The sequence below is a fragment of the Schistocerca serialis genome, chromosome 4 (genome assembly GCF_023864345.2).
Source record: "Schistocerca serialis cubense isolate TAMUIC-IGC-003099 chromosome 4, iqSchSeri2.2, whole genome shotgun sequence".
Lineage (NCBI taxonomy): Eukaryota > Metazoa > Arthropoda > Insecta > Orthoptera > Acrididae > Schistocerca > Schistocerca serialis.
Genome location: NC_064641.1, coordinates 578,686,302 through 578,713,042, shown reverse-complemented (window position 1 = coordinate 578,713,042; position 26,741 = coordinate 578,686,302). Strand labels below are relative to the sequence as shown.

General features: G+C 40.8%; 1 protein-coding gene across 1 annotated transcript in view; it reads left to right on the top strand.

Moving 5' to 3' along the window:
• The window catches only part of LOC126474614 (diuretic hormone receptor-like), a gene marked incomplete at its 5' end in the record, with an annotated part of 214,567 nt that overhangs the window by 86,930 nt on the left and 100,896 nt on the right, over positions 1-26,741 (top strand). The window contains one exon of the mRNA XM_050102090.1: positions 6,497-6,577. Coding sequence (XP_049958047.1) covers positions 6,497-6,577 — 81 coding nt within the window. The remainder of the gene's footprint in view (positions 1-6,496; positions 6,578-26,741) is intronic.

The window sequence follows — 26,741 nt, the reverse complement described above, 5'->3', positions numbered from 1 at the left end:
ACGCTGCTTGTAACAAGCGAGATAGAAAAAAAAACTGGTACTTTCGTTACACATTTAGCAATGTATCCACAAGAACTTTATGAATTAAGCTACATTTTGTTGAAAAACCGGAAAGACATGTGGAAGAGTGACCATAAAAAACCTTATAAGTTAAGGTACCATTTAGAGCACAGATTAGAGCTGTATGTAGCATAGTTTATTAGAATTAAAATTTTGTTACCAGAGACAGAGATCCTGCTCATGATCGCGTCACTCCATTGCCAGACTGCCTCGTGTCACTTGCTGTTAGTAACTGATGTAAAATAATCACTATCTGCACTTTATTCCAGTCAATTAACAAAATAGTCAACGCCTTGTAATTAATAACATAAGTGGTTGCCACGACTAATCTGTACGCGACCATATTAAATCCTTCTCTTCCCTGACGACTGTTTTGCGCGTAGTTTTCTCTGCAGTTTATGTGAAGCTATGTTAACGTAGCGTGGCGAAACACCTACACTCGTGGAGAGCCTCCGTTTTTACAAGCAGAACCATCAGGCCAAAACACGCTTCAAAGGAATCTTGACTTCTGCCGAAAAGTCGAAAAGTCACCTTCCTGGAATGCTATGCCAGCGGCAGTCCGTGACAGATAAAAGACTTCGGGGTTCTACGAGAAGCGATCGGCCCGCATTGTGAGCGGTAATTATTTTCTGCCTGTAAATAGTCCAGAAAAATTAGCCCGAAATAAGGCCGCGCTGCCCAATAAAGATGCACAATCCGGAAGTAATTTTAAACGACGTTAGATATCCTAAATAACAATTAAATGAGTCTACAACAGTTTCTGGCTGATGCTAAACATTTGAAGGTCGAAAAACCACTGAATTTTAGGAAGTTTTTCGGTTTTTCAATTATTACTCGACAACGGTACATCCTACAGACAATTTCCAAGACACCGAAATGAGTGACCATTAACTTACGAGTAAAATTAACTGCTTCGAACTTAAAATTGGGTCAGACGTTTAGTCATAACAAAGATGAGTAATATTTACCAACTTGGCGGAAAAGGGAGTCATGCTCACGTTCCAGCGCCTCTAACACAAACATGGCTACGCTAAATGAAAAATGTCGTGAAGTAAGGTTGAAGAGTATCAAATTCTGTGTAAATAGATCTCGTAATTCAGTGACTCCTTTCCAAAGATACAAATAAATACGTGAAAGTATTCGTAGCCTTAATTTCTGGTAAGACTTTTATGTGAAGTCAGATTACTTTTGAATCCAAAATAATCCACATTCACATTTATGAGCAATGTTGTTCGGTACGTACCTATCTGTGTAGTTAGCTCTATTTGTTAATTTCATTATTCAAGTAGTTAATTTATAATTTTTCTGTTAATAACTTGTGTTTGGATTAATCATAGAAGTAGTATCTAAAAAATGGGAAAAAGTATGAAAAATATTCACGGGAAAGATTTTGGACACGTGCACTGCCCCTACGAGCCGTGATGCGTAGAGCAGAGGTGAATGGTGAACCAGATCCTGTTAGTTCAGAAACAATTTTTCGTCGAATCCCTTCTCACCACAACAATTCGAGTCACACTTCGCCTTTGCGTTAGCCCCATAACCATTAACTCTTTCTGATGCAACAGAGTAAGGTGCGAGACAAGAAAATCAGACCTCTCTAACTACTCAATCCAGCCAGTGTTAAAATAAGAAGCAACACATACTTCGTCCTTAATGGTGGGTTCCTCTTACACCGAGTTGTGTGGGAACTGACGATGTGTTTTCCTCCATCCATGAAAAGTACGTGAACGACATCAAAAATTCGATCCTGGTGATCTGACGGTAAAGTCCATGTACCTGGAAACCGTGATGTCGCGGGATTGAATATCGATCGAACGATGGGTTTTTCGGTTTTCGTCTTAACCTAGCCAGTACCTCTCGACTATGTAAGGAGTCCCCAAAAACAATGCATGATTTGGATACCTCGTTAAACTATGGATCCCCCTTACGCGGTTGGATAACTGGGGTAGATTAGGGACACACAAGTCGCCAAAGTGCGGTCGAGTAGAAAAACCTACACCAAGCTACTGGGTCATACGAAATTATTACCTCAAAAAACACTTTGTGTTCAGTTACACGATAGTGCTTGATGGATCCCTTGGAAGGGTGCTGAGTAAAGGATAAAATCTGTGAACACTCCCAAAGAGCCCAGGCTGTGTCATCAGCTTCTGTTTTATTGAATGAGACACTGCTACATATTATGTCAAAAGATCGTTTCTTACTAATCGAACGTAATAAGAAACGTGTTATCTCGATGCTGGCAGAAAAAAATTATTCGCTTAATACTACCAAGTCAAGCAGGCCATTGAGAGTACAGACCATTAAACTCGAGGCAGGGAGTCAGCTTCTTCATTGACGGGGAAGATACTGATTTGTTGGTCCTGCTGACAGATCACGCAGGTGATAGTACTGAGCTGGATTAGCCCGTAGCCAGTATCTTCCTTATGAAGCCTGGAAACAAGTCACATTCATCTACACCGCAACAATTCCAAGCTCTCTGAACAAACCAAAGAACAACTGTTTTGTCTTCGGTGGCTGTGATCCCACCTCTATATTTTTCCGGCAGGGAAAAAGTCAAATTTGTAAACATATTTCAAAAGAATGCAAACCTCCAACAAGCCACCTCGGAATTCGTGGATTCCAGCAGCAATCCGGTTAAGGTCGCTGATGCGGTAGTGAAGTTTATTGTGTGCTTGCACACGGGTGGTGGCTCGGAGCATTTGAATGAAATTCTTCTGCAACTGATCCAGATAGCTCTATAGAAAAGTAATAACATCAGCTTGGAATCTTTGCCTCCCACCGAAGCTGCCGCTCGTCAGCACTCCTTCAGGGTCAACTTGAGGGTTCAGATCTGGAGAAACCATAAGCTGGATCCACTGAAATGCGGATGGAAGACCACCAAAAACGATCTGTCCTCTATTGCAACCAATAAACCACAGCGGTCCTGGAACTGCTCACCACAATATGCTGCACGTGCTGGAAGGTATGACTAGCAGCTTGTTCAGGCAGGAAAATGTCTATGAAGTGAATGGCTGCATTTAGCGACTCCAAGGGCGCTTACATGCTTTACGTCTCAAACAGAAGAGGTCATCTTTCTCGATTCGACCTAAATCGATGATGAGACTGACGTCGAGGAGAAAATCAGTATAGATCCTGTGCCAGAAGAAGACGAAGAATTGGAAGACGACGTTTCCTCCTTGGACCATCTTCCCCAAAATTCAGAAAAACGTCAAAACAATAAATTGTAAGCAAATGTAAATAAAGAATGATTACTGGTAAAAGTAAATTCTTCAATTGAATTATTTTTCCATCAATAAAAACTTTCATTTAAATGCTTTCTTTTTCATTTTTAAATCCAGTTGTTATCATCTACGAGTGGTATGGTAATCAGTAAATATTAATCCACAGAGCAAATTCCTACGTAAGTACCTAACTAAACTACCCTCAGGTTTAAATATTTAGACAAATTTAGATGATTTTGGGCTGAAAACTAAGTTGACTTCGCAATAAAGCCTGTAATGGAATAGTAGTGGATATCTTCGAATACCTACACGCCATGTGTTACATTTATTTATGTTCAGAGACAAATGCAAGCCTGCCCCAATCATCGATCTTCCGTAGAAAAACAAAATGTTAATGTGCTATTGATAAGGTGTAGGAGCGTCAGTCGTAAGGGACCAGAATTAGTCTTCGTTTTTAAAGATTATAAGAAACACTGTAATAGAAATCCGAAGTGAATAACTGTGAAATCGTAAAGTCAGACTGGAGTAAATACGGAAAGGATACATTACATGCTAGTGGTCGCTGCTTATTTTTTTCCGTTAAGTGGTCGATAACATATAGTGAAGTTGTTATACATTCTGAATGTGAAATAATACTAGTGAAGGTAAGCATCAAAGGTGAGTCAAATATAGTAATCGGATGCTTTTATAGACCACCTGCCACATGGACCACAGTAGAACGGAAGGGTCATCACGGATTTGAATGAAATTGGGCTGAACATTTTCTCTGAAAAAGACTTACAGTTTCAGGGAGCCGACTCGAGAGGAGAACGTTTTAGACTCCCTAGAAACTAATAGACCTGAGATTTTCGAATTAGTTAACGCAGAGAAAGAAAACAGTGAGCATAAGGCTCTCAAATCATCAGTAGTCAGGTGAATGTTACGAAAGGAAAGAGACAGGAAACTAACTGTAAAGTACCTGAGCATCACCAATGGATAAATATAAAATACAGGGCCCGTATGTGCCAAATCAAAAACGAAAAGGAAAAAAAAAAAAAGGCCGCGCGGGGTAGCCCCGCGGTCTCAGGCGCCTTGCACGGACCGTGCGTCTCCCCCGTCGGAGGTTCGAGTCCTCCCTGGGGCATGGGTGTGTGTGTGTTGTCCATAGTGTAGATCATCGATCCCTAAGCGTACACACTACTTAACCTAACTTAAACTATAAGTTAGGTTAAGTAGTGTGTAGGCTTAGGGATCGATGACTTCTGCAGTTTGGTCCTATAAGGCCTTACCATGAATTTCCAATTTGACGAAAAAATTTTGTACAATGGGAAACACCCATCGCTGTTCATTAGCCACGTCAGAAAGTTGGTACACAAGAAAACAGCGGTTCATCCAAAATTTAAGCTATGTAAAGGCGTTGGTGATAAACGGAAGTACACTGATATACAAAATGAGCCTAAGGAGAGCAATATGAGGACCGATCAGTGAACTGAAAATTGTTATATTGCGACCACTGCGGTTAAGGATCACACAAACGTCACTAATCACATGGAAATCATCTACATAGTCTCTCACTGAAAATACCGGCACAGTACCTCAGAATGGGAGAATGATGGCCAAAATTCCGATTTTGGTTTTACGAAATTGTTTCTGTGCAGGAAATCGTAGAGTTCTTAATCAGTCTTTGCAGCAAGCCGAACTGTCAGATACTGAAATCAGAGATGGCTGAATAGAAAATCATGAAATCACTCAATACCGAAAGGTATATACGCCCGATGAAAATGCACAGATATTACTTGTATCAGCTTCCTTTCGTAATAGGAGCAGTGATTGGAGCACCGAAAGATGTGAAGCCACTGAAAAAAGCGTCAGTCCCGTTTCCAAGAACTGTCAGACAAGTGCCCACAATTATAGATCTGTTATGGTGGAGTCAAACAGATGTATAATTGGGGAACAAGTTTTATGCTCATGCCTTATAATATTCAAAGAAACCGAAAATCCCCTATATATAATAATCAATGTTGGTTATTCATAGATCTTACGAAAACCAACTTGATGTGTTCGCCAGTGTAAAACGGGGCTCTGGTTGATGCTACGACCCTGTCAATCCAGAAGGAATTCGATACAATTCCGCTGTGTAATTTGGAGAGTAGGGAACATGTATACTATTTAGAACAAGCATATTATCTTATAGTCAGCTTCTTCCTCTCGTCACCAGTTATTTTCTCCATGTAGCATAGTATCTCTTTCAGTATACACGTGGGTGCTGTTTCGGATTACAGATTCTTATACTTTTAATCTTTTACTCTAACGTAATATAAGGTTGATTTGGTCATAGCTTCTTTGTGTATGTCAATGTGCTTGATTCTCATGAAGATACAACGGTGTACGCTGGTCACACATTTTTAGTTAATCTGTCTTTGTACAACTATATTCTCTCACTGTTGTGTAGGTAATCTGTTTACTCTGAAATTGTCTGAGGACAGTATGTTCTTAACGAAACATAAAATAAATAATACTGTTGAACATTAACACAGTGGATTTCAAATTCTTATACATCTATGTTACACCAATGACCAACCGAGTATTCCGCAAACGGTAACTATCTCAGTTCACAGAGTAATTCCATTACTCTAACAATATGAAAAATGACGTTTAACATATTTGAAACGAATTCGGTACAGAGAACGACGCAAAAGATGCAAAAACGTTTTATTTACTTAACACAAATTTCGGTACAAATTGATCCCAAGTTCTTAAAATTAATACTCCACGAGACACTGAAAAAAATACCAACGCAGCAAACATACAATATCAGACATACAAGACAATACCTGACAACGCATGTTTGGTGCTTACTTATTATTTTTTACTGTTCCTAATGGAATATTAGTTTTAAGAACTTGATAATGCCATCACGTAGTCCTGAAACAACTTGTTAAATAATTCAGACATATAGACAACTGGCACGTCTCACCCTGTGCTGGTATCATGAGAGAGTTGTAGTATGGCATCACAACAGATTATGTGAAAACACCTTTATTCTCTAATGACAATGTAGATTGTATATGTATATTATTCTGTTCTTTTGTAATAACATATTGGTATATTAACTTATGACACTTAGACATTTTGGATGCAGACATAAGTTTCATTGAACAATGTCGCTTTGCAAATTTTGCCACCTAATTCTAGTTTGGGTATCTCTCACATTATGCACGTTGTATAATTTGCAGGCCTCTACCTATACATCCTCGTGGTGGAGACCTTCACAGTGAAGAACATTGAGCTTAGTGCCTACGTGGCCATCGGATGGGGTAAGTAAGTAACATAAGTACTGGAGTGCATCGGAATTGTTCTATTAAGCAAATTAGAAATTTTGTAAGGTTGCTGATTTCGTTCACGTGGACTATTCACAGTGTTTCAGGGTGGCCACTTATCGTTTCAGTGCTGTATGTGGTGTGGGTTCTCCAGCAAGGATCAGAAAACCTGACTGATTAAAACCTGTACCGATATTTTAATTCCGAATACCCGGTATTTTTCGGTATTTATTTGTTCTTTGTTATAATAACTGTTTTTTATTTTTTACTAATAATGTAAAATTTGTGCTATTTTGAAACATTGCGTCATAACAGGAAATGGGGAAAACGATCAGTACTATTTTAGTAACACTACAGGCAGAAACGATCAACAGTCACATGGTAAAAGGTTTGGTACATCATTACTGAGACAATAACGTCCCTGTTGCCGTGTGCCCTAGCATAAAGTACGTGTGTACGAGCAATGTGTAAGACTTGCTCTCACCTGATCTGTACGGTAGTTTCTCGTTGTCGTCGTCGGACATCCGCTGTATTGCAGAATGAAACCAGCCCTAAAGTGGAAATGTGTGACGTAACGATGAATTCCAACGCATTATTTACTTAAAAGGACTAAAGATTTGGCTGCCTTTTCTGTGAAATAATAAAAGAAGATTGTGGCAACAGCAATAAGAGAAGGAAGATTGTTGCAACAGCAATAATTTAAGAAGTTGACAAGTATTCATTCATAATGCACAATATAAATAGAAGGCAGCTAATGTGCTGGCAGTGTCCACATAATATGCCTATATCTGCTTGTAGCTCTTGGAAACGGACAAATTAGCACAAAAAACAGACTTCTTCAACCTCAGTTTTCACCTCCTATCACTGACTATTCGCCGTGCCCAAACTCTGATATAATCCCTGATTATAAAATAACTCTTGAGCAGAGTTTCAAAAGATGAAAACCAGTACGAGACTGCTGGTGATTTTTTTTTCTAGTATTCAATCACTTACGACTTTCCTTTATTCGATTTGTACGTTTATTACAGGAGATAATGGGGCAAAATACCAATAATCGGTTATTTCAGAACCCGGATATTCTGAGCAGATTTAACAATCAGGTTAATGTGTCGTGGAAAAAAAAAGATATAAACTAAAACCTATTGTTTCAGCGATAGACGCCGTCCGTATTCTGTATTACAGCGGTGGTTGCGGAGCTAACAATGCAAGAGCAATTTTACTTATTTATTGACCTGTGACACTATACATGCACACAGCTTTGCTGCCGTGGCGCGAGCTGTGTCCCACATGCAGTATGTGACGTCCATAAGATGGACTGCAAAGGCAGTGCATCAGCAATTGGCGGCCGCGGCGCCCTTGCCGGACAAATACAGGGTGAGAAGTATTTAAATCGACAAACTCTGGGAGGTTGTACGGGACATCAAAATAAATGTTTATCCCTAATGTCATTTTTTCCTACGACGATTATTTAAACCGGTGGAGACCATATTACGCTCTTCAGTTGTTAGAGGACGTATTACGATTTTCAGTTGTTAGAGGGCGTATTACGCTCTTCAGTTGTAGGCAACTGCTGTCCACCGTGTAGTAGTGCATTGTTTCTGTTTACTAGTGGAGCGATACACCTGCAGTGAGTACACTGATATGGTTGGTGCGTACTATGTAGCGCACCACAACAGACGAGCTGCACAACGGGTTTATCGACAACTATATCCTAATCGCCGTATCCCGCATCATATGACCTCTTCTGCTGTGTACCAACGTCTGCGTGAGACCGGGTCATTTAGCAGATTACCTGGACAGGGACGACGCCGCACGGTAAGAATGCTGCAATTTGATGAAGCTGTCTTTTAGCATGTGGAGGGGGATCCTTGAATCAGCACTCGTGCAATTGCACGTAACATGAGTTCAAAATGGTTCAAATGGCTCTGAGCACTATGGGACTTAACATCTATGGTCATCAGTCCCCTAGAACTTAGAACTACTTAAACCTAACTAACCTAATGGCAGCACACAACACCCAGCCATCACGAGGCAGAGAAAATCCCTGACCCCGCCGGGAATCGAACCCGGGAACCCGGGCGTGGTAAGCGAGAACGCTACCGCACGACCACGAGATGCGGGCCACACGTAACATGAGGACGAATCAGACGAATGTAAGAACAGTCCTTCGAGAGCAATTGTGACGTCCATTTCACGTACAGAGTGTCCACAACCTGGAACCAGTTGATTATCCACTCTGAGCACAGTTTTCGCCATTGTACCTGGAACAGTGTGAAATGCATCCTACATTTCCATTCTCTGTGTTGTTTCCCGATGAAGCAACGTTCGGGAGTGATGGAGTCTTCAACATGCACAATTCGGATGTTTGGAGTGAGGATAACCCACATGCTACAGTTACTAACACTCATCAAGTGCGGCTCTTCGTTAGTGTGTGGGTCAGTGTTGTTGGGGACTGTTTAATTGGGCCGTATCTGCTACCTAGGCCATTAAATGGCAGACACTGTTACAATTTTCTCGCCAGAGCATTGCCAGAATTGCTGGAAGACGCCCCGCCCCCTACAAGACAATGCATGTGGTTCCAACATGAGGTAGCGCCGGCATATTTCAGTCGTCGTGTGCGTCAATTCCTGGATCGACTGTTCCCAGAAACGTGGATTGGCAGAGGTGGTCCTGTACCATGGCCTGCTCGATCCCCAGATATGTCCCCTCTGGACTTATTTGTGTGGGGAGAGATGTGCAACCTTGTTTACGGAACTCCTCTTGCATCAGAAGAGGATCTGGTTGCCCGGATAGTAGCAGCAGCAGGAAAAATTCAGAATACTCCTGGGGTTTTTGCCCGTGTCAGACAGAACATGATCTGAGAGTGTAACTGCCGGCCGGAGTGGCCGTACGGTTCTAAGCGCTACAGTCTGGAGCCGAGCGACCGCTACGGTCGCAGGTTCGAATCCTGCCTCGGGCATGGATGAGTGTGATGTCCTTAGGTTCGTTAGGTTTAATTAGTTCTAAGTTCTAGGTGACTGATGACCTCAGAAGTTAAGTCGCATAGTGCCCAGAGCCATTTGAACCATTTGAGAGTGTAACCTTTGTTTACGTGTCAATGGAGGCATTTTTGAAAATCTACTGTAATTGAAGTTGGGTTGTGTTAATGTGTTGTCTCTTGGTCATAATAAAAAGGACAAGTGTTTGTTGGTTTAATTAATTTGCCGCCAGAGAAATCTTCCTCTACCGGTTTAAATACTGCTCATAGGGAAAAATGACATTAGGGAAAAATATTTGTTTTGATGTCCCCTACAACCTCGCAGAGTTTGTCGGTTTAAATACTTTTCACCCTGTACAGGGTTACCTCTAGTCGTAAGGCCAGAGGCGGCTGGGCTTGTGTGCACAACCTCTAGCCGTAGCGGTTGGCAGAAAGCTTACAAACTTCCGAGCTGAACTATGAACGATCAGTGAAGAGCTGCTGTGTGCGGCATAGGCGACCGCTGAGTTGCCTCTAACCATCGAATCCCGTTTGAAGCCCGGGAACGAGACCAGCGGCTCCGACTAGTAGACGCAGCTGCTTGGTGAGGCCATGTGTTGACTATAACAGCACTTTGTCAAATAATTAACCTTCAGTACATCCAATACGACAATTTTAGATTGTTTTCGCATGTCTTCGCACCCTCTACGTAGGCCCTTGCTTCTGTATTTCGTTCCCTAACAAAACACGTCAATGCGCTATTCCATGGAACACTGAAACCACACGTGAACACACAATATCGGATGGGAACCATGACGCTGATGTACTTTACTGCCAACATTATGGCAACGAATCTATGAGGCGGGCGAATCCCAGCTCTTACCCCTGTGAACTGCAGGCAGCGGGTGTGACTTTGGCGTATCTAATTTCGTGACGGGCACTCTAACTGTAGATTTGACAGATGACAGACGGGGAAACTGCATCGGCAGAACACAAGATTCCGAATAATTCTGCCCTCTGACACAGGAGTATTTATACTTCATCTGGCTGCGTCTTTTGTCACAGCAGGCGGGTTCCTATTACGTATTCGGCTGTGGAAATGTCAGGCTGTGCTACACTTGTAGCAATATGGTACGCCACCAACGGTAGAACGCCGCACAGCCGATTTTTCGGCGTACTGAAGTTTCTGCCAACATTAACAGCGTCCAGCTGTGGAACTGCCACTGTGGCCTACCTGCATGTATATCCACTCGTTGCAAAGGCATACTTCCTGATTTAGCTGCGACAAAGGAATGAAACTTGTTCAGTACTCTATTCATGTTTCTTTCCGCATATGTAATGAGTGTCGCCCCATTGCCAAACCAATATCTGGGTATGGGGTCAGAACATGTTGCTGTCACGGTTGTGAAAATAGAGAATGGAGAGAGATTTGTTTCTCGAGTTTCCACAACATGATCTTTACCAGTCGGACAGTATCCTTGTAGAGTGTGGTTTGTCACTTGTCCATCTAGATTAGGCTTTTACAACGCTATCCGTGGGGCAAGGGTTTCATTGCCCGGGTGGGCAGGTGTAGCTAGTGTAGGCTACCCTCATAATGCCCTATTACGCGCATTCTGTACATCATCGAGCCGTTTGGCCACCGATGACCTAGTGTGCTCGCTCTGTGGAATAAAATCGGGTATAATACAGCCTAGCTGCATGTCCATCCATTTGTAAAACATTTGCCAACCCATGTCCACCTGTACATCTGCCCACCCGGCCGCCCTGGGCAGGCACATGAGCTGAAACGATAGCAACTAGATACATTAAACGACTGTGATTAGATAAAATTAAGTTTTCCACCTGCAATGTCATGAGTGTCAAAAATAAGGGATGTTCAGGGACAAACTCGATAGTGGCATACTTTATATTCTTGTATCGGAGCATCCAAAATAGCCTAGAAAAGATATCCTTTCAGTGACCAAGTTATCACAAAGACAGAACTGAAACTGAAATTCCGACACTGGTACACAACTTCATACCAATCAACAATTTTCAACTTTCTCTGTCGGTAGAATGATATTTATCAATGCCAAAGTGACGCTAGTATTCTAATCAGAAAAAAGTATTTATTCACAGTGGCGTTGATCACACTTGGCAGACTTTAACCGTTTACTTGGTTCCATTATTATGACCCATCATCGTAACTAACAATCCAGAACAGACAAAGTGAAAAGTTACAGTTAAATATAAAAAAATCGTTAAAATGTAAAACTGTAAGGGAGGAAAAATGAAAACGGACCCAGAATCTGGTTACGAAATCAGTACATCAAACGGCCAGCTGACATGCATCATGCTCACTTAAAACTGAGCTGCCATCCGTGCTCGTGCATTGTGCATGTTGCATTGTACATATAAAATGGGACAGTTATGTTCACAGAGAGAACGTGACACTTTTTTACTAGTGTGAGTGAGAATTGAAATTTAAACCATTATTTCTGTTTAAAAAATTGTAATTTACAAATTATTTTTCGTTTTTAGAAGTATAATCCAGTCATCCTGAGTAGTAGTCTCCGTTTAACTAAATTTCTTTAAGAACTCTAAATTGTAGTTATACCACTGAAGTATCCGCAACAATATTATAAACTCATAGAATTTCCAGTAGTGTCAAATGGCCTTAAATTTCCCTTTTTACCGCTTCAAAAAATACTCTTTTTCCATAATTTGTAATTCTGTTCCCTTCTTCATAATTATGAATCTGTGATCAGTATCTATTTTGGCACGGGATTTTCCTTCCGGTATGTGACTTCTAGATAATTTTTCCTCCCTGTTCTACTGTAACTGTTATCTTCGTATCGCTCACTTTATCTCACGTTGGTGTATTTTTTTGTTGGACTGGGTGAGGGCTGTTTTCCTCAACCGGTTGCAACCTGCTCGAAATCATTAAGTGACTCTCGTTCTTTCCCCGCAATTAGTGCCCTGTAATAATTCTGTCTCCCTTTGTTTTCCTTATTGTCCTTCCCTATCACGTAAGTTCACTCAAATTCCACAAGTATTCTGCTTCCCCCTCATCAGCTGATATTATGCACATGAGTAATACGTGTGTACATCGACAGGGTTGCCTACAGGAACCAACTTCGTTAACTACGCGTATAATGAAGACAAATACTGTTATTACCCCATCGTCAGTAGATCAGATATATGAATTCTCTTTACACGTCACCGTTTTCTTTTTTCTTTGTTTTTTCTTTGAGCCGTCAGTCTTCTGATTGGTTTGATGCGGCCCGCCACGAAATCCTCTCCTGTCCCGACATTTTGAAGGCAAGAGTAGAGCTTGCAACATACGTCCTCAATTTGCTGAATGTATTCCAGTATCTGCCTTCCTCAACAGGTTTTGCGCTCTTCAGCTCCCTCTGATGTCATGGAAAGTCATTCCCTCATGTCTTAACGAATGTCCTATCATCCTGTCCCTTCTCCTTGTCAGTGTTTTTCGCATATTCCATTCCTCTCCGATTCTGCGCAGAACCTCCTGATTCCTTACCGTAACATTCCACCTAATTTTCAACATTCGTCTGTAGAACCACATCTCAAATGCTTCGATTCTCTTCGGTTCCGATATTCCCACAGTCCATGTTTCACTACCATACGATGCTGACCTCCAAATGTACGTTCTCAGAAATTTCTTCCTCAAATTAAGGTGTATGTTAGATACTAGTAGACTTCTCTTGGCCAGGAATACCCTTTCTGACAGTGCTAGTCTGCTTTTGATGTCCTGCTTGCTCCGACCGTCATTGGTTATTTTGCTGCCTAGGTAGCAGAATTCCTTAACTTCATGTACTTCGTGACCATCAATTCTGAAGTTAAGTTTCTCGCTGTTCTCATGTCGACTACTTCTCATTACTTTCGTCTTCCATCGATTTAATCTCAACCCATATTCTGTACTCACTAGAATGTTCATTCCATTCAGCAGATTATGTAATTCTTTCTACATTTTCACTCAGGACGGCAATGTCATTAGCGAAATGTAGCACTGATATTCTTTCACCTTGAGTTTTAATTCCACTCCTGAACCTTTCTTTTATTTCTATTATTGTTTCTTCGGTGTACAGATTGAGCAGTAGGAGCGAAAAACTAGTGCCATTTCTTACACCCTTTTTAAACCCAACACTTCGTTCTTGGTCGTCCACTCTTATTATTCCCTCCTGGCTCTTATGCTTATTGTGTATCACCCGTCTCTCCCTGTAACTTACCCGTATTTTCCTCAGAATTTTGATCATTTTGCCCTATTTTGCATTGTCTAATGCTTTTCCAGGTCGAGATATCGTGTGAACGTGTCTTGCTTCCATTAACAACCTCAATGACAGAATTGCCTCTCTGGTGCCTTTAGCTTTCATAAAGCCAAACTGATCATCACCTAGCACATCCCAAATTTTCTTTTCCATTCTTCTGTCTATTATTCTTGTCAGCAACTTGGAGGCTTGAGCTATCAAGCTGATTGTGCGATAATACTAGCACTTGTCACATCTTGCAGCCTTCAGGATTATATTGATGATATTTTTCCGAAAGTCAGATGATATGTCACCAGCCTTATACATTGTACACATCAACGTGAATAATCGTTCTATTACCACTTCTCCCAATTATTTTAGAAATTCTGATGGAATGTTATCTCTCCCTTCTATCTTATTCGATCTTAAGTCCCCCCACAGCTCTTTTATATTTTTATTCTAACACTAACTGCCCTATTTCTTCTAAATCGACTCTTGTTTCTTCTTCTATCACACCAGACAATTCTTCCCCTTCATACACCCTTTCAATGTACTCTTTCGACCTATCCGTTCTCTCCTCTGTATTTAACAATAGAATTCCTGTTGCACTCTTAATGTTACCACCCTTGCTTTTAATGTCACCGAAAGTTGTTTTAACTTTTCTGTAAGCTGAGTCCATCCTTCCGACAATCATTTCTTTTTCTGTTTCTGCATATTTTTCATGTAGTCATTTCATCTTGGCTTCCCTGCTCTTCCCGTATATTTTATTTCTCGGCGACTTGTATTTCTGTATTCCTCAGTTTCCCGGAACATTTTTACACTTCCTCCTTTCATCGATCAACTCAAGTACATCTTCTTTTACCTATGGTTTCTTCGCAGTTACCTTCTTGGTATCTATGTTTTTCTTTGCTACTTCTGTGATGACCATCCATTCCTCTTCAACTATACTGTCTACTGAGTTATTCTTTATTGCCGTATCTATAGCCGTAGAGAACTACAAGTGTATCTCGTCATTCCTTAGTACTTCCCACTTCTTTGCATTTGGATTCTTCCTTATTAATGTCTCAAACTTCATCCTACTCTTCATCACTACAACCATGTGTTTTGAGTCCATATCTGGCCCTGGAGACCCCTTATAATCCAGTACCTGATTTCGGAATCCCTGTCTAACCATGATGTAATCTAACTAAAATCTTCCCGAATCACCCGGCCTTTTCCAAGTATACCTCCCCCTCTTGTGATTCTTGAACAGAGTATTCGCTGTTACTAGCTTAAATTTATCACAGAACTCAATTAGTCTCTCGCTACTCTCATTCTTGTACCATACCCATATTCTCTTGTAACCTATTCTTCTACTCCCTCCCCAAAATTGCATTCTAATCCCGCTTGACTATTAGATTTTTATCTTCCTCTACGTACTACATTACTCTTTCAAAATCCTCATGTACCTTCTCCATCCCTTCATCTTCAGCTTGCAACTTCGGCATGTATACCTGAACTACCGTTGTCTGTGTTTCTTTGCTGTCGATTCTGATAAGGACAACCGTATCACTGAACTGTTCACAGTAACACAGTCTTTGCCCTACCTTACTATTCATAACGAATCCTACTCCCGTTACACCATTTTCTGCTGGCCGGCCGGGGTGGCCGAGCGGTTAAAGGCGTTACAGTCTGGAACCGCACGACCGTTACGGTCGCAGGTTCGAATCCTGCCTCGGGCATGGATGTGTGTGATGTCCTTAGGTTAGTTAGGTTATAGTAGTTCTAAGTTCTAGGTGACTTATGACCACAGCATTTGAGTCCCATAGTGCTCAGAGCCATTTTGAACCATTTTCTGCTGCTGTTGATACCACTCTGTACTCATCTGACTAGAAGACTTTGTCTTCCTTCTCATTTCACAACACTGACCTCTACTATATCTAGATTGAGCCTTTGCATTTCCATTTTCAGATATTCTAGTTTCCCTACCACGTTCAAGCTTATAACGTACCACGCCCCGACTCGTAGAACATTATCCTTTAGTTGATACTGAATCTTTTTCTCATGGTCACCTCCCCTTGGCCGTCCCCTCCCGGAGATCCGAATGGGGAACTATTCTGGAATCTTTCGCCAATGGAGATATCATCATCACACTGCCTAGGTAGCAGAATCATCTACTTCGAAATCAACGATCTTGATGTCAAGTTTCTCATTGTTCTCATTTCTGCTACTTCTCATTACATTCGTCTTTCTTCGATTTACTCTCAGTGCATATTCTGTACTCATTAGACTGTTCATTCCGTTCAGAAGATCCTGTAATTCATCTTCACTTTTACTGAGGACATCAATGCCATCAGTGAATCTTTTCGTTAGTATCCTTTCATCTTGAATTTTAATTACTCTCTCGAGTATTTCTTTTATTTCCACTAATACCTGTTTAATATAATATCAGCCTGTATGATTTACTAGTTTCCCGGTAGTTTCATGACTTTGTTACATTCTGCCGTTATCCATAGTTGCCTGCGAGAAGATTAACCTCTAACTGCCGTCTTTATACTGGCCGTTGGTGGATTGAGAGTTATTTCTAGTACAACTCGTAAGATTTTGGCCTTCATCGTCCATTATTTTTGTTCAGAAACTAAACAGTAGCTGAAAGCTAACCTAGGGTCGGTTACATCACTAGACCTTGGTGTCACTGAATCTCGTAACTGAATAGAAAGTATATTACTCTGACAGGACTACATTTGGCATTTAGCATATTCACCTCTTCCACTTTCTCTCTCTCCGTCACTCTTTTCCACACGCTCTCTCATTCTCTCCCTCGCTTCCTCAATCTCTGCCCTTTTAGAACAATCTCTCACAAGGGAAGTGCACCTCATCATTTAGAACAAAAGGAGTTGTTTCATCCGATGTGTATCTAAAATATTGCCAGTATTGACCACACAGCTCTCTTCGTAAAAGCACTTTCTTGAAACTGAAATGATGATTAAACACTACGGTTGCTAGAAAGTTATTTACTAGTCTGAAAATCTTATTCTGGTTTTTCAGATATTGGATAGACCATGGGACATGAAAGTTTTTTGTATCGTCAATGCTTACACGAAACTCTTCGTGCATGTGAAAATGCAGCAGTACTCCACTATTTCCACTTTCAGCAGTACATTCCCTCACTAGGAATGGTTTGAACCTATTTACAAAGGGAACTAACAGGACTGTGGTCTTAAAAATTACACTAAGATTGATGATTGCTTTACTTTATTTGCAAGCGACTACTCTACGTAAACATAATCTCTATAAGATGACAATATTTGTAGCTATAATCACCATAATTTTTAGTACTGGTGGTGTTGTGCTGTGGTTGTGTTCAGTTATATTCAGAAACTGGCACCGAAATATAAACAAATTTTACACAGAATATGGGAAGTGGTCCCGGCTGTTTTGACCTGTTGTCCGCCACGAGTATCGATCCTCTGCGGTCATCAGCTTCGGTCCACCGCATCCCCTGTACACAGGATGACGCATACGTCTGTGTATTTAAGGCTGAATTTTTGACGTGTTATGTTGCCTGTTTGACAACATGTCGATCATAGAGACTGTAATTTTACTGTGATATGAATCGAAGTTTACCACTGAATCCCATGAGACACGTATTTCTAGAGATACAAGTGTTCTTGCTGCCCAAAATTACTGAGACCGGCTGGTAAGCGATTCCGTGTGTCTTAAGCCCTGGCTGTTATTGGTTCATCTTCACTTTCATCAACTAAGACGCAGAGTGGCTTACGTTGCAAGATGAAAGCACTAGCACCTGTGGCTATTCTCTGTACCTCTCGTTTGTGATTTCAGTGGAGAGATCTTGGGAACTACACTCATCAGGTATCAAATCTTATCAAAGGAAGACAAAATAAGTGCTCTTGATTTATAATTTTGTAAACAAAGCAGTGTAGATCAGAGCTTTCGTAATGGTGCATTTCTTCTCACGTGTCACTCACTGCTGTAAATGTGATTTGTACAAACGGGACTTTTATTACGCATATTTGCTTGAGTAGACACAATGACCACAGTCCTTATGACGATTCCCTGATCAAGTCGATACTCAAGCAAAAATAATGATTGAACTAGATAAATAAGATATTAAAGAACAAGATTAAAATGGTGATTAAAACACCAACAATGGAATGAAACAGAAAGAAGTGAAAAACAAAATAATTCACTATTAATCTCAATCGGAATGTAACAAAGGATATATTACCGAAGGATGGAGAAAGGAAAATTTTCTTGCAATAAGGTGGATGTTGCAACACAATAGGCCTTAACATCGCTTAATTTCCGTCATTAGTTTTGCCACGGCATTCGCAGAGCTCTGAAGACTTGAGCAACATTTTCATTTAATGACCATCACTGTTGAAAATAACAACTGAAACGAATAAGAGGTAGCAAATAGCGTAAGATTCTTCGTTGCTAAAGCCAGCAATATCAAAATGCAATCTTGAAGTCAAGCCCAACATATTCCTTAAACTGTTTGAGCATTTTACCTAGTGATTGACGTGGGGATGAGAAAAACCGATATCGGTATTTGTTCTAAATAACCGGTATTTTTTCGGTAGTTGATTGTTTTCGGATATTTTCTTTAATTATAAAAATCAAAATATCTGTTACCCAAAGCAACAGTGCTAAAATTTTTCATATTTAAATAAAACTTTTTTAAAAACAAATAATTTTTATTCGTGGGATATGGATTGGTTTGAAGTATAAATGGGAAAAGAGTGCAGTGCTTTTTTAATGACGGTGCTGGCAGATCCTAGGACTGAACACATGACATAAGAAATGGTGCAGCATTGCTGAGACAATGACGTCTCTGTTGCCTTATGTCGTAGCTTACGGTGACCTGTACGTGCAGTGTGCAAGACTTGCTCCCATCTAGTCTACACAGTAGTCTCTCGTTGTCCTCGCTGACATCCATTGTATTGCAGAATGGCATCTACCCTAATCTGGAAATACTTTTGCGAAGTGACGTAGCAATGAAGTACGGTGCTTCTTGTAATTTGAAAGATTATAGATTTGTCTAGCGTTTATACGAAACAATATAAGAGGAAAGAAATTATGGTAACAGTAATAAACTGAAAACTTAAGAAAGCGCAAAAGAAACTGGCATAGGCATGAGCAGTGAAATACAGAAATATGTAAACGGGCAGAATACGGCGCTGCGGTCAGCAGTGCCCATACAAGACAACAAGTGTCTGGCGCAGTTATCAGATCGGTTACTGCTGCTGCAATGTCAGGCTACTAATATTTTAGTTAACTTTTTATAGTCGGCGCATGAGCGATGGGTCACAGCACGTGCGAGGTAGCGATGAAGTGGTACTATCCCGTATGACCATTTCATAAGTGTACCGAGAATGTCACTAATACGGTAAAACAGCAAATCTGCGACATCGCTGTAGCCGGAAAAATATCCTGCAAGAATGGGACCAACGACGACTGAATAGAATCGTTCAACGTGACAGAAGTTCATCCCTTCCGCAAATTGCTACAGATTTTAATGCTGAGCCATAAACAAGTGTCAGCGTGCGGACCATGCAACGAAAAAAATCATAGATAAGAGCTTTCGGAGCCGAAGGCCCACTCGTGTACCCTTGATAACTGCACAATACAAAACTTTACTCTTGAAAGACATCTTGTTTACGCCAGTGACTGTTAAACTTTTTATTTCCACTGTTGCAATTTCGACCTTAGGCCATTATCAAGTGCAGATGTTTTGGCTTTAAGCCATGTCTACTTTCTACAAGCTGACACATTTATACGTCGTTGTCATTTGCTGTTATATACAGTACATCTGGCACTTGCTTCAGAGCAAGACGTTGTTGAATGTGGGGCTCCGCAGCAGGTAATCGCTACCTACTCCCATATTGGCTGAACGATTCCGCCAATTAAGACTGCAGTGGACACAGGACCATTGAGGCTGGACCGTCGATCAATGTAAACTTATTCCCTGGAAAGATAAATCAGGTTTCTTCTTACACCAAGCAAACGGTCTGGTTTGAACACGCTGTCATCCAGGTGCATGGCAGCTCGAAACATGCACCGCACCAAGTACGTAGGCCAGTAGTTGCAGTATTATGGTTCAAATGGCACGAAGCACTATTGGACTCAACATCTGAGGCCATCAGACCCCTAGACGTAGAATTACTTAAACATAACTAACCTAAGGACATCACACGCAACCATGCCCGAGGCAGGATTCAAACCTGCGACCGTAGCAGCAGCGCGGTTCCGGACTGAAGCGCCTAGAACCGCTCGGCCTGAGCGGCCGGCGTAATATTATGCTGTAGGACTATTCAGCTGGGTCCTCATGAGCCTGAGATAATAATCACATGCAAAATGACTGTTATGGACTATGTGAATGTTATTGCAGACCACCTACACCCTTTCATGCTTGACGTCTAACCCGACGGCTATAGCATCTTCCAGCAGGATAACTGTCCGTGTCACAAGGCCAGAATCGCGCTACAGTGGTTCGAGGTGCATGTTGTGAACTCGTGATAAGTTTCGGCCACTAAATTTGCCTGATCTGAAACCGAGGAAATAAGCAATCAGGTGACAGCCAGCGTACGGAAATTTCGTAATCTGTGCGTAGACATATGATGCCACATACCTCTGAAAATCTACTAAGGATTCGTCGAACCCATGTGACGCAAAATTTACACTGTATTGCGTTCCAACACACCATTAAACAGGTGGTCTTAATCTTTTGCTTCGTCAGTATGTATTTGCACGTAAAAATTTTGCTTCTCGAGTTTCTCGAATATATCTAACAGGTAGCATAATTTCCACAGCCAATTTTTGCTGTGGAAGAAACTGACATATTCTTAGTTAATCTGACAAAAATAATATTTCCATGTTTTTCCTATAAGAACCAGTTCAGAGCTTATTTCCTTGAAAACCATTGCACTTTTGAATCTACTAATTTTGTTTTGAAATTCTATTTCATTTCATCAAATAAGTTTGCGAAAAGAAGAATGCTAAGTACGTGTCATCTAAGCTGGTAACTTTAACTACAGTTTGTAATACAGCATCAGACCTGAAGATTCTCTGGTTGCTAAGGATTTAAGACGAACCATCCAATGAACAAAAGTAGGACCACTGGTTGCAGATTAACTTTAATAACGTGAAACCCTGTTCTTTTACTGTCATTGCCACAGCGCCGTTGGTTTGTGCTCCAACACATTTATTCAGTAGAAAGCTCATTATTCGAAAGCTTCATAGGTTTTGAAAAGTCTCACCGTCAATGACAATATACAATAATGGCCGACAAAATAGTAAATCTTCGTTCGCAGTATCGGAATGACGATAACTGACACATATCACAAGAGGCGTGAAATTTTATGTATCAGTCGATTCATTCTAAATTGCCCACACCTATTTTTTATGTTACTTGATTCCAATAGCCGTTCAAAAACTTTTACATGCTTATTGGAATAGAAACCCTGATGTTTTGTAAGTAAACATCTTTTTAAGTTTTAGGAGGAGGAGGATATTAGTGTTTAACGTCCCGTCGACAACGAGGTCATTAGAGACGGAGCGCAAGCTCGGGTGAGGGAAGGATGGGGAAGGAAATCGGCCGTGCCCTTTCAAAGGAACCATCCCGGCATTTGCCTGAAGCGATTTAGGGAAATCACGGAAAACCTAAATCAGGATGGCCGGAGACGGGATTGAACCGTCGTCCTCCCGAATGCGAGTCCAGTGTGCTAACCACTGCGCCACCTCGCTCGGTTTAAGTTTTAGGTTTCATGCCTTCACTAGCTAAGCTTTCACTACAAGTGAAGACATTGAGTAGTTACTGAAATAATTGTAAATCTATTAAGGGCCTATTTTCTAGAGTTCAGCCTAGTTGTTTTTATTTTTGTACACGACATTTTGACCTCAGGTACTGAGAGCAATATGTGTACTTCTTGCCGTGACTCAAACCAGCGTTTGAAGTATTGCTAGCGTCGCCAATCTATTTGCAGTGGAGTTCGACATCCGGCAACTGCTGCGGCCTTTGTTGCTCGTATGTTTCTCGGAACCCGCAGTGTTAATGCGTGAAACGTAACGTTCTTTCAGGGATTTCCAGCTGTGATAGATGAGAGGGCTGACGAGATATTAATAAATTTAATTCCGGATCCCAAGCTTTGCGTTACTTGAAATGTCCGTCCAGGTTTACTATGTTACCAACAGCTTTATTTTTATTGCCTTCTTAATTATCTTGTCCAAGGTATGTAACATTTCTACCACAGTTCTGATGTCGTCACATTACGATTCATGATTATAATCTAGGCAGCGCTCGAAGACAGTTGGTTTGCTTCGCTGCTTTAGTCGGATGTGTCATTGATGTTCCTTGCATCTCTCCTCAACTGCCCTAAAGTCTGCCCCACATGCGACATCCCATTTTCGCATGGAAAACAGTGCGCAGCCGCCTTTCGGAGACCTTGTTATTCTTTGAAATGACAAATAATACTCTTTATCATTGTCAACAGGAGCTAAATACATTGAATGCCATGTTTTCGTAGGAGCCTGCAGATCTTTCTGGATACGCGACCAAATAACGAAATAAGAAGAAAAAGGAAAAAAAAAAACACTCTGGGCTTTTTTTCTTTGTTTCTCAGTCTCAGCCTTTTCCTCAGTCGTTGATTTTACTAGTCTTTCCTTCGGAACACAATTCGTAAGTCTTAAAATTCTTCAGCGATAATTTCTTTGTCAAACAATGATCGAGACCTGTAAAGCAAAGCCTCTAGCATGGAATTTCTTGGTGACCCGTCATCATCCAGTCTTCTTGATAACGACTCAAAACACTGGAATAATACAATAGAATAGGTTATACTAGCCGCTTTCGTTAACAGATACTCTGAATGTTTTTCTAAAGACATGTAGTCTTGCATTTCCTTTCCCTGCTGCTACTGATATCACGCGTTCCAACTTACAACTTATAGACATTCATCCGATGTGAAGATGATCCAGATGCTTGTCACTAATCTTGTAATCGAATACTCTTAAGTTATTTCCCTCTGCTGTGGGGAATTATCGACATTTATAGTTAGCTGGCATTCAGTTCATAAAGTGCAAACGATATCAAAGTGATTCTGCACTGTCTTATTGAAACCAACCAGCGACGATTCCTTCCGTTAGATAGAAGCACAATGCCTTAACAGTGTGAGAATATTTGATCCATGACTTTCAAATGCGTGGACTTAAGGAATTTTCATCCACCAGTCTGTGAACCTGCCCGTCTGATCTAGTCACCAGCAACGACCTGCATTCCTTTCCAGTTACACAACACTATGCCTACTGTAAGACTCGTAACATCTATGAGCGACGAAAGGGGTGAATTCCTCAGTATATTCCTTATAAAATTTCCTGTGTATCTAGTTGGAGCCAAATACCTTATTCACATAGAGTAATTGGCGTTTTTCTTCACTAGTACGAGTACTTGTACCTGTATCTGATAATTGTGATTTTGTAAGAGGTTCAGTCGCTCATCGCGTAGCAGAAACCTCATATACAAATGTATCATCAAAAGTAGAATTTCATATGTAACCTTTCTGTTCATTGCGTTGAGTTTCAAGAGAAATATTGTGGTTTCGATCGGTTAACCGTATTTATAAGATCTATATAAGGTTAATTGCCTACAGCTGTAAGATAACTGAGGTAAAGTATCTTTAGCCTTCGGCTGTACATGAGAAACTTTATTTCTCAACCGGTTTTTCTCATTACAAGTGTCATCACTGGAGGAATAGTTGTACAGTGAAAAATTGATGTTAACGTCGTTTCGATTTTTCAATGTGTAGCTGAAGTGATGATGCTTGTAATAAGTGAAACCGATTGAGGAATGAAGGTGCACGTGTACAGACGAAGACTCAGAATGCCTTACTTCAAACAATCACATTTATTTATTTGTTTGAAGGGTATATTTACCGTGAATTTCTGAAAGATCTTTCGATAGAAAAAGTCTGTGGAACTTGTTCTGAGGATGACGCACAGCCCTGTACAGGCAGTACAGGCTCTCTAACAGTTTCCTTTTTTCATTGCACTTCTTTTCCTTAAATATTTTTTCCTGAAGGCTTCACCCAGCGATTGTGTAAGCATTGTTCCGATATCCGTAGCTGGTGCGCATATAATACATGTTTCAATTACGACGGTTTACAAGTCCCTCATTTCTGCCCTTCTACCGGAATTCAGTGCTGTTGGCCTTGGAGGACAGTGATTTATTATTCACTAAATCTGCTTATAATTTCAGCAACAAGTTATCTTCCCATCATCACCGGTCAGATTCAGGTCACAAGAGGATGCAGTAGTTCATTCACTGTATGAGGTGCTCTCGACGTGTTTGTGAGGAAACTACTCTTTTGATGTTGATGTGACCGATGACTGCCGAAACCGCTAATTTTTTGATGAACGTTGGAGTGGTCATGCCGGAGAATAAATAATTTTTACGGTTCCGTGTCTCAATCGGTGAAAACAGAATCCTCATAGGATCACTTTGTTGTCCGTCAGTCTCTCTGGCCTACTGTTAGAAACCATTTATTCTCTGGATATTATGTAGGTATCACGTTGAAATTTATTCCACATACTAAGGTCTACGCCTCCTTGGTGGTGTAAAAAGCTAAAGCTCCTAAGACAATGCATTCAGAAGATACAGCGGTTTATTTCACATATATTTAAAGTCGCCAAATCACTCACCAAAATCTGCAGCGTACTTCCGGTTGACCGGGGACCATGAAATTTGGCAAGAAGCAAAAATTCACAGCACAAGTAAGACAAAAAATCGGAGAACTGTTAATATCTAGCCATACAACACAAAAAATATTTTTTTTCGTTTATTATCCGACTGCCTGCAACTCCGTCTGTTAAGACACCTTTTTTCTCATGAACCGGTAGACGTACCAATTTCTTATTTATGTCACATACGATGGGTTATGGTATGTTGGGGCGTTGTAAAAAATTCAATCTTCTGTGTCAATGCACTCGAAGGATACAGTTATTTGCTGGCTGGGATGGCCGATCGGTTCTAGGCGCTACAGTCTGGAACCGCGCGATCGTTACTGTCGCAGGTTCGAATCCTGCCTCGGCCATGGGTGTGTGTGATATCCTTAGGTTAGTTAGGTTTAAGTAGTTCTAAGTTCTAGGGGACTGATGACCTCAGAAGTTAAGTCCCATAGTGCTCAGAGCCGTTTGAACCATTTGACACAGCCATTTATGTCACATATTTTGACCCCTTGCGAGTACCGATCTCGATAACAGGCAAAAAACGTCCAAGTTCCCGATTTCCGGAATGGATGAACTACCTGTAAACAGAATTAAGTTTGTGTGGAACCCTCGGTGCGTGAGACCTACTCGCAAGTCTGTGATGTCTGTAGAGACGTTCTGGTGTTGCGAGGTCAAACTCCCTCCCCGTTTCTATCCTTAGAGACTTTTTAGCTCGGGGGTCACTGATACGCTATCGTTTGCATAGCCACCGACCTCGTGAAAGCGCGCAAGCACTCCGGCACTCCGCGGTGATCTTGAAGGTGTCCTGTGGGAAAAAGAATGTTATGCGTGCAGTTTCCGAAAGGAAGATCCGCTCCTCAGTACCAGTATAGTTTTAGACCTCGTGCTTCTCTAAAAAAGTAGAAGATCGCTAAAGATTGGTGGCGTCAGAACACACAAACTTATGGGTAGAAATTAAATTAATATCTTATATGATAGTGATAGAATTTTGAACGGATGTTGGAAATGAAGAGTGGAGGGCTATATATAGAAACAAACATTAAATATGCTTTCAAGGGGACCGCGACTGTTCGACGTCACTAATATCGGTCGAATTTATTGTATATATAGGGCTTCTTGGTCATAAATAAATGCAACAGTGGTGCGAGCTCCAGGGGGCCAAGTGTTTAGGAAAAAATGCATTTCAGCGGCGATTGGCAAGGCATGAGTCATGTATGCTACCATAGCTTTCTGGTAGCGATTAGCGCAGCGGGAAGAATGCAGAACGATAATCAGAGGAGCGTGGAATCGAATCACTAAACAAAAACTTTTTTAATTCTTATATTTTAGATTTTTACGTTACTTACACTACAGGCAAATAATGCCCAGTACCCTGTATTCATTAATATTTCCATAAAAGGTATGAAAAGAGAAACCATATAAAAGTTTGTAATTACAAATAAAAATTAGGTACTTTTATTATCTTACTGAGGCGATATCGGACAACCAGGCCTTGCAGTAATGTTTTGGGCGTCTTCAACCGCCGGATTTTTACAATTGCATTGTTGATTTAAGTTTATACAGAATAACAAACTTGGTTTAAATTCATAAAATATTCTCTATCATTACACAGTTTGACAGCATGAAACTTACCCTTTGTATGTAAAAAAATGACAGTGATGGAAAATCTCTTACGTTACTTGATTTTCAAACAGCAGAGCAAAAGTGAACGTACTCAGACAGTTTTCTCTTTACTTATTCTGATCATCACTAAACTGGCACACAATATTTTAGCGCATTACAGACTTTTTGATATTTAGTTTCGATGTTAAGTAACTCAGCAGTTAAATCTTCGCGTGTTTATTCAAGTGTTGTGTCTAATTTTTGAAGCTGTTGCTGTGTTTGTCTCTGATTTTTTTCCATTGTGTCTATCTTTTGAAGCTTTGTCCGATTTGTTTCTGATTTTGTTCAAGTGTTGTGTCTAACTTTTGAAGCCTTTGTCCTATTTGTTGCATTAATTCTAATAACAATCCACTAGTGTCTAAAGCCTGTTCATCAGTGCTATTCGGCAGTGCACTTGAACAGGCAACATTTGCCTTTTGAAAAGGAGAAAATGTGTCTAGACTTGATTGAGAAACGGGTAATGATGCAAAACCAGATGCTACAGTATTAGCAACATTTTCTCCTGTCATTTCGGACTCCTGAGGCGAGCTTTTGCCTACCGATCGATCGATAATACTACCCTGTTCACTATCTGTTT